A 15399-nucleotide genomic window follows, 5' to 3' on the forward strand; every position below is an offset into this window, starting at 1 on the left:
CAAAATGAGTTTTAAAGTCAAATCCAAAGAACTGATCAAAGACAAAATATATTAACTCAATTTCCATTTTTACTATAATTTGCCAATAAATGTGTTATTTGGTTAGATAATGCTTAAAATGAGTCCAAAAATACAGAAGGAATTTGGGTTTTCTAATTGGAACCTCAAATCTTCTATATGTATTAAAGATATATCTCAGTATTAAAATAAAACAAATGAATTAATTTCTTTAAACATGTGGTGTTCTATTGCTCTTGTCTCTCGGTATCCTAGTCATATGATTTGCCTAGGCCTTGTCTTTAACGCACAATTAATGTATAAACATTCCGTTAAAAAACAGAACAAAAAACAAAAACAAAAAGCAAAGAATCTAGGGATTTAAATCTGTAAAAAACCTTCTTCAATATTATTATAAATAACTAGTTTAGTTGGATTTTCCACATATCAACCAGCTCTCCTGAATTTCTATGGACCTGTAGGACCTAAAAAGTTAAGGAAAAGGAATGTAATGTACCCTTTTTGACTGAAATAGATGAAACATTACATTGGAAAGAAACATCTATGTTGATATTACATGAGCGTTATTAGTCCTATTCCCCAATGCTTTTCACACCCTGTCTCCACATAGCTTCCAAAATGAAATCCAAATTCACTAGCTTAGCACATGAGGCACTTCGGGATCTGTCCCTACCATTGTAGTTTTATTTTTTGCTTCTCTCCAATTTGTACCTTTACTCTGGCCAGACTAAATTACTTTCAATTTTCCAAGGTCATTCAGCTTTTTCAAATCCTCTTCCATTTCATTTGAACAAATCTTGACCATTTTTCTACCTGGCAACCTCTCACCATCATTTTAGGTTAGGCATTCAAGACTAAGTATCAACTTTCCCAGAAAGCTTTCCTTAATCAATAGGATATAATGGATTTGGGTACATAACACAGTTATTTCCACAAGATGGTGTTAGGTTTTCATTTCCTATTTCAATGAAAAAAATATGACATGTACATTTTACTTTTTTATACTTAGGTGATTTCAGGTACTGTCATAATTCCAAAAACAGTTTCCCCTCCTTTGAGAAAGCTGGGAAGGTGTTTTGCCCATTTAAACCGCATCCATCATTAAGTCTAGACATCTTTTTTTTCTGTGAAGCTTCTGCATATCTCCATTCTCCCTTAGCACACTATTTTAAGCATTTGTAGCTTTTTCTGTGTGGTTGCCACTCTCCCTATTAGACTTTTAGTTCCTTTGGTCAAAGACCTAGTGTCTTTGGTTTGCATCTTTGAGGTCCCAAATAGTGCCTGTTGGCATAAGGTAGATTGATCTATCATCTATTTATTTACCTATTTCTTTGTATTTAAATTAATAATGAAGTTCATTCTAGTGAACTGTTTTAACAAGTGTATCATAAAGAATAAAAAAGAACTGGGGCATCTGGGTGGCTCAGTCGGTTGGGCGGCCGACTTCAGCTCAGGTCATGATCTCTCGGTCCGTGAGTTCGAGCCCTGCGTCGGGCTCTGTGCTGACAGCTCAGAACCTGGAGCCTGTTTCAGATTCTGTGTCTCCCTCTCTCTGAACCTCTCCTGTTCATGCTCTGTCTCTCCCTGTCTCAAAAATAAATAAAATGTTAAAAAAATAAAAAAAATAAAAAAGAACTATGTTTCTACATAGTTCAAAAGAACTATATTTCTAAAACAAATACTTGTAGGTTTATTAAAAGTGGCCCATTTTATTTAGTGGGATAAATTAGGTTCTTGGGCTCAATTCTTCTTTAACTTTCTTGAGAAAAAGATTTTATTTAGTTATACAGTTTGTTTAGCACCTTACTTAATTTATTAACACTAGCCATAAAATATTCCTAGATTTTATCCTGAAATATGCATGAGGACATATAGAAGTTCACAGTTTATTTACACTTATAATTGTGCCTTTAATTACATTTTAAAAATAAGGTAAATATTTGTGAAATCATTCATTTACTCAATAATTATTTATTGAGAGCCAAACATGCAATGAATTATATTTTTCACATTAAAGGTAAGCAACGATGTATTATTCATAATTCCATAATTCTTTTCCCTTCTCTTTCTCCATTTTCTTCCTTCTTTCTTTAGACTATAGTATTCCAGTATTTAAAAAATGAAATTTCTTCTCTTTATCTAAATAGGCTGCCAGATACAATATAGACGCAATTCTAGTTGAATATGAACTTTATGGAAAAATTTATGAATAGCTAATAGCTTCCCATGTCAAGTCTTACCTCTAATGAGGATAATAAAATTAATAGCTATTATTATTGCTATATAAAGCAGAAAATAAGATGTCTTTTATAGCACATATTTTATAAAATATAAGTGGAACAAATAGGTCTTGATGACTATAACTTTATATTTTCAAGTTGTTTGATAATTAAGAGTAGTATAAGAAAGTACCATTTTTAAATGAAGGCAGGTTAAATTGGAAAACAGAAGAAAATGCTGAAATATACAGACTTTAAAAATTCAAAAACTGTAAATTGCATTCCTTTCAGATAACCACAAGATGGTGTATTACAATTTTCATAATAATTCATGGTTTTAATTTTGATGCAAATATTAATGCATCAAAGATACATTGCTTTTCATTTATTCAAACTTTTAAATAAATAAATATTTATTTTTCTGATTTTTCCAAAGTATAACTTGACTGTTTGGAAAGATCCTTGAAAAAGTTTTTCTTTTTCTATTACGTCTGAAAAAGTAACTAATCAACATGTGAACTTTCTAATTTATTTCTTCTTGCCTTACCTTTTCCCTGATTTAAAAAATATTACGACTTAAGTTTCATTCAGTAAGAATCCAAGAAACTGTTTTGTATCTGAGGCAATTATCCGTGCATTTCAGTTTACGTGGATATGTTTGAAAGTCCTGTTTCTCTCTAAGTCTTACTGTATAACTGAAAAAAGCTACTAAATATACAGAATTTTGTTTTGCCCGGTAGTATGTATTAGAGTATATTGGTTTTGTAAGCATGAATTAGAAGTGATTGTAATAATTTTAATTTTCATTAAACTATCTTATGACATAATTAATTTATGTTTAAAAGTACTCATTTCTTAAATATTTAAGATGTCCTCTTTTAAAAGATGTACATAATTCTGACTTCTTTTGATTTCCACAAGAATAGTAATATAACTTACATAGTTTAATATTTTGTCTGATTTATATACAGAAATATTTTCTTTCTTGTGCAATTGCAATGTATTTGCCTGTAAAGATTGTTTTTGTTGAATAGTTTGAACATGAATCTTTGAGTTTCCTGACATGAAAAATCTTAGCAACAAAAATACTCTTTATTAAGTATAAACAAAATGTCTTAAAAATGTCTGAGAAATAAAAAATATAAATTATTGCTCAGATATTGAATTTGTATTGATTTGAGTTTTCCTTTAAGATGATTGAAGTACATTGTAAGAACTATTTTGTATTGTTGTTTTCCATGATATAGTACATTTTAGTCAATGCAGTTCTTTGTATTATAGAATGCTGGTATATCATACTCCAGATAACCTCTAAATAATGATGTTTTTTCCAGACACTGAAAGTTAAAAATGTTTTTGAGAGCACATACAATGCTCTTTGGTCTAGAGTTGAATAACAAATGTAAAAGGAAGTTGTAACTCACAGAAGAAGGCCATAGGAATGAAAACAATGCAATTTGGGGGAATGATAAAGAGAAAATCAGGGTGGTTTAGTTTAAAGCTGAAAGACTAGGGATCCTAGATGAAAGAGTATGTATTAGGAAACACTTTCAAAGCTGACTGAATCTGTATTTCGTGGAACCAGAAGAATGAAAACAGGTTGTTGCTTTCAGAATGCCGAAGAATTTTGTTCCATCAGGAGCAATACTTTTTACAAGAAGTCATTTATTGAATAAGATATAGGAGTGCAAATACTCTTATAAATCAACAGTACAGATTTCAATATTTACCTTTTGCAAGTAATGCCTATTAAAACACAGAATAGCTGTGCCTTTCATTGATTTAATGCATGAAATTTTTTTTATATATATGAAATTTGTTGACAAATTGGTTTCCATACAACACCCAGTGCTCATCCCAAAAGGTGCCCTCCTCAATACCCATCACCCACCGTCTCCTCCCTCCCACCCCCCATCAACCCTCAGTTTGTTCTCAGTTTTTAACAGTCTCTTACATTTAAAATTTTAGAAGTTAAAAGTTCTAAGTAAATTTTCAGTATAGTAAAATTTAGCCATAAAACATGTTGCTATTCAAAAGTTAAAAGTTGCAAAAAAAAAAAAAACTTTGGACAAATAGTTCATTACGTATTGTCTTTAAGTTACTGCTTTTCTCTGAGAGCAGAGCATCTCTTCATTTCTATAAATGACCTAAATAAAGATTAACTGGATGGCTTTTAAAAATGTTTTTAAACATAAATATAAAATCATACTTAAAAATGAGATGCCAATCTTTATTTTATTCTCCAACCTAGTTCCAAATCAGCAAAAGGATTTTTAAGTCATTTGTTTATGATGAGCCATCCTGTTTATGCCCATAAATGATGTTTTAAAATTGTAGCTTGACTGATAGTAATTTCGCTACCTTGTTTTTAGAAATGACTTTAGAGTTTCTAAAGAGCAATGTCTCATTTGAATACAGTATTACCCTGAGGAGTGTGCAATGATCATTATCCATATTGTGCAGATGAGGTTTTGTCCCAAGGGTCAAGTGGTTCCCAAAGTCAAAGATGCCTCGTCTCACACGACTTAAGCTATAACATATTGCACAAGTGGAGGCAGCATATTTAACTATTTCTCCTAATAGTTTTCCTTCCTGAAGTTGCATTGATGAAATGTATGGAGTAGGAGTTTAAAATAGATAAAAAGACTGTGGGCTTTGATCATAAGCACTGTCTAGTTATTTCACTTTCCTAGACAATTAAGCGTGAGTTTCGGAATAAAAAAAAAAGATTTGAGGTCACTTGTCAACTTTATTCAACTTTGGATAAAATTAATCTTTCCATACATCACTTAAAATACACAAATAAATGAGTTATGAATATAACATAGATGAAAGTTTTAAAAATTAAGATTGTTAATATACATAGAAGTTTTTGCATGTGTCTGGCATATAATAAGCAGCGGTTGCTGTAACATATTTATTATTATTCATAAAGCTGATACATTTTAACTTCTGGATCTTAAAAAGAGAGAGCTTTCCTGGAATTAGGCATTAGATATTTAGATGTTATATGTTTTGTTGAAAATTGTATGACAACTAGCAAGAATGTGATGATTAACATTGCTTTTTCTTAAAAATGCATTTCATAGTTATATTGACCAAGGTGGTGTTGAAGCTTTTCAGACTTTATTTATTGATTTTTCTAGCTTAAGTAGGGGAAGTATAAAAATGTATGATGATGCTTCATCTTTCTGTGTCACTGTATTTGCTAAATGCAATATAAAATATTCAGCAATTGTTTCTGTAAGAGTCAAGGTTTCTGAGAATATTTTAATCTTTGGGTAAGTTTATCATTGTAAAATAATCCAGGCTAAAGCATAGGATGCTTTGTCATTTTATTCATTAAAAAATGTATTTCTTTTTGCCCCATAATTTTTTGTCTGATTTATTACTTATTATTCAAAAATTAACATTTATTAAGAACAGCATCCAGGTAAAAGGCTCTACTGAAATTCAAATCACTGTTAATGAAGCAAGCTAAAATAATAAGACATTCGTAGAATGGTAATCAAGAGAACAGCATTCTTCTTTTAGTTCTCATGCCAGTTACATGCATAACCTTAGATAACGACTTCTTGAGTTTGAGTTTCTCTAGCTGTAAAATTAAAGTGATTAAGCAATAAGATCACTGCAGATACTGCATGTAAAAAGTCCCGTCTGACAGCTGCAAAGCTTATCTAAATAACATATTTTTTTCAAAATGATAGCTGCTCTAGAACTGAATATCAAGATCAAAGTTGCTATATATATTTTTGACATGAGTGTATTAACTAGTCACTTTCCATCTCTCATTGCTTCACTGTTACATTCATATAGCCTTAGGTCAATTTATACTTCTGATGTACAGCATTTGCTCTTTGATATTTTAAAAATACTGTTAATTAAAAGAGTATAGATCAAAAGGAATATGTCATATTAAATGGCAATTATTTTCTCCATTTAATACAGCAATGCCTATATAAAATATTGCATCTTACATTCTTTATACTTTTATTCCATTTTAGTTATTATTTAGTTGATTAGCTATTATCTAATATGGGATAATTGTATGCAGGGATCAGTGACTGTTTGGGTTTGTCTTCACTATGTGTGATTTGGACTTCATGGTCAAATGGCCCACAGCATCAAAAATTAATTAGAAAAGTGTCTGAGAACAGACTGGTTATCCATGACCAGATGACAAACCATTTATTTTATTTTATTTTATTTTATTTTATTTTATTTTATTTTATTTTATTTTATTAATTCATTTATTATTTCTGAGAGAGAGAGAGAGAGAGAGAGAGAGAGCGCACAGGCGCACAAGTGGGGAAGGGGCAGAGAGAGAGAGGGAGACACAGAATGTGAAGCAGCTCCAGGCCCTGAGCTGTCAGAGCAGAGCCCAACGTGGGGCTCAAACTCAGGACTCAAATTCAGGAACTGTGAGATCATGACCTGAGCCGAAGTTGGACACTCACCGGATTGAGCCACCCAGGTGTCCCCAGATTACAATCAATTTAAAGGACAAGCACAAAACAAAACAATTTAGGAACACCTACGTGGTTCAGCTGGTTGAGCTTCCAACTTTGGCTCAGGTCATGATCTCATGGTTCTCGAGTTGGAGCCCCATGTTGAGCTCTGTGCTGTCAGCAAAACCACCCTCTTGGGATCCTTTGTCCCCCTCTCTCTCTGTGCCCCTCCCCCACTCACACTCTCTGAAAATTAAATACAACATTAGAAAAGGCAGATTAGTTGATATAAGCTAGTATATATTAGAATATTGAGCTACAAATCTGATAGAAGTAGCTTGAATATTTTTGATGGAATTTCAAGTAGGAAATTTCAAGTATGCAAAAATGGTTGCAAATTATTCTGAATGAATATTAGAGTATCATTTATACTATCAAAGAATAGACAGCAAGACATGTAAAATAGTTTCCTCCTTAAAAAATAAATGCTAAATACAGACTTGGTCGTACAGTATAATATTTTATGATTATTTCTCCTCTGGGTGATAAATGACAACATATTTTCAAGTTGAAAGTGACAAGCTTCAAAGTTTAAAAATTCAAATTGGTTATTTTTCATCAGTTGCTGTTTTTAAAAAAGACATTGATAGGTATAAAGGTCTTAACTTAAAAGTGGAGTTTATGCCAGTGTCCAGTGTGGAACATTTTTACAACTAGATTTCTAATATTAAAAAAAAAATATGTGTTTTGCCAAGTGCTGTCACATCATGTGATCATATAAACATATCTGTAAATTAGAAAGTTAAGCTATTCAGAATAAATTATTCTATACACCAATAATGATATTCGTGGAACATTTTTTCTGTGGACTTTTTATGTTGTCTTATTATATACTCCAAATAAAAATACAGCTTTATTTAAAAACAATGTAAATATAGCCACATTTATACTTTTAAAGTTTCCGGACCTTCATCCTTTATAGAATTAGAGATGTGTAAATACAGGTTGCCTCATTAAATATAGTGAATTTTATAATGAGTTTTACTAAGTTAAATGCAATTATACATGCTAACAGCTCAAAGATTTAAATTTTCATTTTCAGGAATCTTCTATTTGGTTAGTGCCACCCTACCATCCAGACACTGTTTAGTAAACTTTTGAAACTTACTAAAAGAGGTTTTTAATAATGGTTAGTATCCTTGTGCCTTTCTTTTTTCTTTTTGTAGTCTGTTATATTAATGTGGAGAAACATTTTTGTTGTTGTTTTCACCCTAAGAAAGTTACCTTATTTAATGACACAATTTGTGGTTTTCCATTCCTAAGAAGTGATTTGAAAAGCAACATAGTTTTCTTTCTCTTCCTCTCACCCTCCTCCCTCTTTGTCTTCCCTCCCTCCCTACTTCCTTCCTCCCCTCTCTATTGCTCTCTTTTTCTTTTATTCTTTATTCTGCCTCTCCTTTCTCCTCTCCTCCTCCCTACCCCCTTTTTCTTCTTCTTTATTATAATCCAAGAAACTCCTGTTACATGCACTTGGGTTTTTCAAAACCTTATTTAATATTTCAATAAAAAGGCATTTTTAAAGTTCCAATTATTATATGAAGTAGGAAAGACAGATTGTCTCTTGAATGACATTAGAACCTTATTTAAAAGTTAGATATAGTAATTTTTTAGCAACATACCGCACAGGGAAACAACTATAATTCACCATCATTTCTGAAGTTTCAACTTTAGATTTTAACACAGATTACAATATGGAATTTGCATTCTAAAGCTTAAAAAAAAGTAGAGAATATGTTTTTGTCCTAGTGCCACAAATGAACAGTGCTTTATGATATCATTAAATTCTCTAAGTTTTCCATGTAGATTCTAAACTCTTACTGAGATCTAAATTTTCCATAGTTTTGTGAAGGATTAGAAATATTCTACAAGAAGAGAACCCATGGTTTCATGGTGACTTTATTAATAACCTAAAATAAAACTATTTTCTAGGTAAACATACACTAATAGATCAAGAGAACTGGTAAAATACCACTCATTCCAAGAAAAAAATAGTAAAAGTAGTAATTTGACATTAAATAAAACCAAGCTATTGGTTGGTTGATTAAAGCCTGCTTGATTAAAATGTTCACTTTCTAATAGTTTTGTAGACTAGATAAAGCCTAAAATAGTAATGGCGGGGTCACATGCTTATAATTTTCAGAACTTCTAAATTTGCAAATATAATTTATTTAAGATAATTTTAATTTATAAAAGGTGATGGTATTGTGGTTTTTGATTGGTGCAGACTTTTTTAACCTACATTTTATATTACTCAACAATATAAATGTTATATAAAATTACTTAAAAGAGTTTTATATGCCTTTATTTGTAGTCTGAAGTTAAGTATAGGGTACTAAATATACTTTACTCTTTCACGTACTAGAAATAAAATTGAGTCATTTCATAGTTGAATGGGTATGTATATTTATAATTTTTTTTTTCCCAAAGGAAATCAGCTGTTTAGGACACTCTTTTAGTATGGACAAAAAATAATAATTAGTTTATTAGAACTAATATATTCAAAATGTCTAAAAATCGAGTTTGCCAAGAAGAGGGTTTTATTTAGCATTGCAAAACTTATTCATTTTAAATGAAGGCTTATTTCAGACAATTCAACGTTTTTCACATCCTATAACATTTTAAAGTGTCAATGGCATCGAGTTCTGACCTTGTTTTATTATCTAATCAATTCTTCTGTTAAATGTTTCAACAGAGAGCCAAGACTAAGTTACCTCAAGACTATGTATTCTTCCCCCTTTTGGAGTCAGATTTTTCCATTTCTACAGTGTTGTCATCATCACCATCTTCATCATCATTATCATCATGTTCTTAATAAGTACATCTAATAGTAGGTATTAAGCAATGAGAAACACTGTGTCCATCTACTGGCTGTCAGTGTCATATAAATCCTTTAATAGAAATATAATTCATGAACTTCTGAACTGTATAATTTAACACATTATAAATAATGCATGGCAGTAACTGTAGTTAATGGGAAATCCATGTGTAGCATTTAATCATCACCCATTACAAGTACTAATAAATTAATATTTTTACGAATTTAATGTTATTAAACAAATGCCAAAGTTTTACCTGATTAATCAGATAACTCATAGACATGCATTTTACTAAGCTTCTGAAAAAACTTTTAAGCAAATGAATTAAACGCACTGTTAAATTAGAATTCAAATATTAGGGTCATGTGTAGCTGTTGTTAAAATTCAGTCAACATTTAAAGAATACATGTGTGCTCATTCATTGCCACGAGAATTTGATTTCTGCTCTTTACAATTTAGTGAGAAGGATACACAGAAGACAGGCCAGATAGAAAAACATGACAATGAGTGCAAAATGCTAGAGGGACAAAACCACATTGAATGAAATAACGATTCTGGTCATTTGGAAAGTGATTTCTGAATAACTGAAAATATGAGTCATGTCCTGAGACAAGGGATAAAGTTGGATTGATATGAAGGGTGAAAGAATTCTGCAGGGCACTAGAGCAAGAAGCGAAGGAGAAAAAAATCCTGGAGGTCCAAGCAGAGAAGAGTATATGTAGAGAAAAAAGAAATGGAGAGGGGAAATTGAGGAGGAAGGAGGAAAGCTGAATCATAGAAGTCATGATGGGGAAAAAACAGGACATTTGGATTTTATCTGTTTGTTGGACAAGGAAATGCTATTAATAACTGGTTTAAAAATAGATTTTTCTGTTATTTGTGAGCCTTTGGAGAAGGGTAGCCTAGACATTAGAGTTGGGAATACCAATAAGGAAACTGTTCAGGAGCCCATAGAAGAGAAATGAAGATATAGCCAATAATGGACAAAAGATACTAAGGCAGGGTCAAAAATCACAAAATTGGGTATCAGGATATATTGCTGTAGTCTCAGGTATGAGCCACAGAAAGTGATTTATTTGCCTTTTCTCTGAATCAGTTTTCTGTCACATAGATGCCTACTTTAATTCAAAGTATTAGTTTGAATGACACAAAAGATTATGCATGCAAAATATTTTTACAAACATAAGGCACATATATGGTATTAAATATTTTATTCTGTATTATTTTGGAATTAGCCTAAACTGATAAACGATAAAGCAGCAACATCTAAAGGAAAAAATGTCTTCATACGCAAACTTGATTAGGTTTATTTCACTGTTTTCATATCACTGTTAGGAATTGTATAAACTTTTCATATTTGTCCACATTTTTGGTTGTTGTTCGTACTTTTAGTGCTTGCACAGAAAGAGCCTAAGCCTCAGCCCATCTGAATTCCAACTACAATATGAAACTTGTCCATGAATCTGATTCATATGTAACTAATACATGTGTATCTCAATTAACTGGGGAAGGAGACTAACAAAATTTTGTTTCACATATATGACTCTGTAATAGGAATTGTGAGGAATGTGTAATAATGAGCCCCAGATATACAGAATTTCTAACAAAATCTATTGCCAATGAAATGGGAATTAAAATAATATTTATAGGGTCATTTTTTCTTCATGGAATAACTTATTTGCCAGCTTTCAGTCATGAAGCCTATGTTGACAAAAAATTAATATTCATGTATTTTTAACGTGCTACAGTTTGTCATTTCATGATTAAATCATATCTGTTTGTAATCATCATCGATAGCTTTATAGGCATAATCACACCAAGATATGATGAATACCAGAAATTATTTTCCATGTTTTTATGTCTAAATGTGTGAGTACTATTTTTGTTCTGTTTTGAGATGCACAATGTAGAATCCATGTTTAAAGAAAATTTTCATATTTCATGTTGTGATTTAAAAGTAGTACATTTCTTCTATTTGTTAAAAAATCAAGAATGGATTTCTGGTTATTGATTTGTGTATATGTGTTTGTATTTAAATTTTAAGGTAGATTTATATTTCATGATGTTAATAAATTTTACATCTGAAAATCTTATTCAACATATGCATACTATGTGCATTCCTTGTTGGCAGTTAATTTCACTGTCGGGTGGAGATTTTCTTTAAACTAGCCCACTTTGATAAAAATATTTGAAATATCATGAGTTGTTTATTAAAAGTGCAACAACTGTTATAATCTTCTTAATGAAATATTTCAAACCTTCAAGGCTTTTATGTTGACAAGTCTGTTGAAAATGAGTTTAATATTATTTCTGGGCAGTTGCAGTGTATCTGTTTTGTAATATTTCATTCTCTGTGTTGTTCCTAGAGGTCCTTCTGTAGCGCTATGGTGGAAGAACTGAGGATGTCCCTGAAGTGCCAGCGACGGTTAAAACACAAGCCACAGGCCCCAGTCATTGTGAAAACAGAAGAAGTTATCAACATGCACACATTTAACGACAGAAGGTTGCCAGGTAAAGAAACCATGGCATAAAGCTGGGAGGCCAAACACCCAAGCACAAACTGTCGTCTTTTTTTCCAAACAATTTAGCGAGAATGTTTCCTGTGGAAATATGCAACCTGTGCAAAATAAAATGAGTTACCTCATGCCGCTGTGTCTATGAACTAGAGACTCTGTGATCTAAGCAGTTGCAATGATCAGACTTGATTTGCAAGCATCACGGATCAACCAAGTTACACTGGGTTACACTGTTTATCATGGGTTCCTCCCTTCTTCTGAGTGAATGTGACATGCGCATTTTGTGGCTGGTTTCAAATGCAGTCCAGTAGGAAATTACAGGTTCCTTTTGAAGTCCAACTGTTGCCAGGAGGTGGAAAATCGATGTCCCAAGGGTAACCAGTAAAAAAAAAAAAAAAAAGAAATCATTAAAGAATAAAAATACTTGGAATCAGCAAAAACTGTAGTGATACAAGAAACAGTACAGTCTTCTGACACCCAGGTAATAGAGGTGATGATGTTACTAGCCCCCAGCTACTCAGTATAATATCATCTGAATAGACGATATGTGTTTTTATAGGATGTGAAAAAAAATGTAATGCAAAACAAATCTGAATTTCATGGCAAGTGGAATATAAAGCAGATCTTCATCAGTGTTTTTCTTTCTTTCTTTCTTTCTTTCTTTTGACAGTCTGTGTCACTGATTGAGATAGAAATGTCAATTACCAAGGCAATAATGTTTTTCTTAAATTTACTAAAGCAGGAGATTTAGCATACAACTCTACCAGATCCTTACCCTACCCCCTTATACCCTTTCCCCAATCCCATCCCCCGAATAAAAGGGCAACAGTTGGTTCAGAGATTCTGAATGAAAAAGGATGATGTTCTGCAAACTTTGTCTTAAGTCGTAAAAGAGGGCTGAGTATTGATGTTTATGTGGAAGACTGAAGCTTTCATTCTAACATTCAGATATGTTCATCTAAACCCTCGTTCCCGCTCTAAATGAACTTGATGGAGCCTGGGCAGATCTCAGTGAAAGGAGAAAGGGGACTGTTCATCTATAGAAAAGTATGTGTGGAGAACTTCGAAGCGGACTGCATTTATCAATACAGTCACAATGTTAAATGAACAAAATTCTTGAGCAGTTTTTTTCAAAAAAATGTTCAGGTTTATTTGTGGAAATGCAAGATTTCTATGAAAATAGTTTTTGTATGGAAATTTTTGTAATACTTTTTATCAACAAAATAAGAACATGTGTTCCTGTCAGGGGTGTGATGCCAAGCATGAATGGTAGTGCGTGTGCACCACCAACGTTTGGTGAAAACTATTTTTATCAAGAAAAAAAGGAATCATAGAAGAGAAATATTTTCAAGTTAGATAATATAAAAGCTAGGTGCACTACCACCACTGCTTACCATGCCACACCCCTGGTTTCCACGAGGCTGATAACATACTGTAATGAACAATTGTGTGTAAAATGGTAAAAGACACAGACCTCTTGACAACATTGTGATAACAGTTGAGTGCACACAGTTTGCTGTTTGAATCCAATGCACAAAATTAAAAAAAAAAAAACATTAAAATTATGTCCATTTTACTTTCAGCTTTGACTTTCATTTTTCTCTTGTATGTGTAAATGAATGCACAATATGTTCATTGCATTCAGGGAATTCAGGGATTCCTGAAACCTTCTAGATCATCAAGGATGGCCACTTCCCAACCACCTGGAGAAAAGAAGAAAAAGGCTCAGTGATGAACTGCACAGATGTAGGAAAGGCTGGACTGGGCTGTAGTGTAATCTCTAGGTTTATGGCAGTTTAAATGAGAAAAATAGCAGTTCTAGAAGCAGCAGTCATGATCTTACTTCTTCCACGAGTAGATATTGACTATATTTATAGGGTTGTGTAAGACTGTGTAATGTTTACTAATAGTATATTTGAAGTTTAACCCATGTCCAACTTAAGAATTCCTTGTGCATTGATAATTCAGCAAAAGGAGAGGGGGAGATAGGCTCAATACCAACAAATTAGTAATGATGTGGTTTAGATGTTAACATCCTGACAGAACTTTGTTTTAAAGCAAAAAAGGTAACCATTTAAATTAGAAGTGACCAAAAAAAAAAAAAGAAAAAAGAAAAGCCTCTGTATTTTTTTAAACTCAGAGAAGTTGCATAATCAAATTGCTGATATCTAATTAAATTAAAAATTAAATGAACAAGTATTTTGAAAATTTCTAGTATCAGTTATTTTAAATTAAAATTCATATTTCCATGATGATTTTGTTACCAAATTTAATTTTGGAGAGGTACACAAGCCACTCCTAAACATCTCAGCATTATTTTTTTTACATGGTAAATAGCCTCAACATATCTCATAAAAATGTTCAGATTTTGGATAATATTAAGTTTTTTTATTGATTAGATTCTAATGAAATTTTAAATCAGTTTTTAATTTTAATTCTTCATTATATTAAACTAACTTAATAATAGACAGGAAATTACAACTTTAATTATTTTTAAGAAGTCAGGAAATAATGATTTCAATTTTTCATAAAATGTGGCATTTTATTCAAGTATTAAAACATTTTGAAAAGTGTAAAAACACCTTCTGTATTTTAACTCTAATGGTAATTTAGGATATAGAAACAGTGTATAATATTGAATTTTTATCCATTTCCTAAAAGGTTTCTACATTATTGCCAAACAGATATTTCCCTACTTAATAGGTACTTAGGCATCTATGAGATACTATTCTTAATCTTAATAAAATCTTGGTTACTTTAAAAATAATTTCAACCAGTGCAAAAATGTGTCTTCTCTCTGGGAAGGTAGTATATTGGAGTCAGCATTTTTCTCTATCCTAGTACTTAAATTGTAAGAAGGACAGGAAGAGAACACCTATTACAATCAACAACATAACCTGACAACTTCAGGTCATCAATGGAGGTACATGTATCATAAGTAACTCCAGCCACTATGAAACACTAGCGGTATGGATTCACATATGCCATAACTAAATAACCCCAACCAGATTAAAACACCAATGATCTATTATCTATCTATCTATCTATCTATCTATCTATCTATCTATCTATCTATCTATCTATCTAATCTATCATCTATCTATCTATCTATCTATCTATCTATCATCTATCTATCTATATTGAGGCTATATAACCCTAACAACTATGAGAATACCAAATCCCAAGGAGAATTCACATATTTACAGATGAACAGCCCTAACCACTATGAGAACACCAAGTTGATATATTATATCTTACAAATATGTAAATTGGATAAGGATATTTTATGAGTTAAAATGTTTCTAATATTTTACAACTCAAT

General features: G+C 31.7%; 1 protein-coding gene across 5 annotated transcripts in view; it reads left to right on the top strand.

Moving 5' to 3' along the window:
* Window positions 1-13659, top strand: part of GRIK2 (glutamate ionotropic receptor kainate type subunit 2) — a 651626-nt gene extending 637967 nt beyond the window's left edge. The window contains exons 16-17 of one of the 5 annotated variants that reach the window (XM_019831021.3): window positions 9438-9572; window positions 11928-12066. In XM_019831021.3, the coding sequence (XP_019686580.1) occupies window positions 9438-9557 (120 nt within the window). In that variant the 3' untranslated portion in view covers window positions 9558-9572; window positions 11928-12066. Of the gene's footprint in view, window positions 1-7787; window positions 7875-9437; window positions 9577-11927 lie in introns of those variants that run through there. The other 4 variants (XM_019831024.3, XM_019831022.2, XM_019831023.3 and 1 more) reach the window with 4 other exon arrangements.
* Window positions 13660-15399: the final 1740 nt, after the last annotated feature.

This window comes from Felis catus, chromosome B2 (assembly GCF_018350175.1).
Source record: "Felis catus isolate Fca126 chromosome B2, F.catus_Fca126_mat1.0, whole genome shotgun sequence".
NCBI lineage: Eukaryota > Metazoa > Chordata > Mammalia > Carnivora > Felidae > Felis > Felis catus.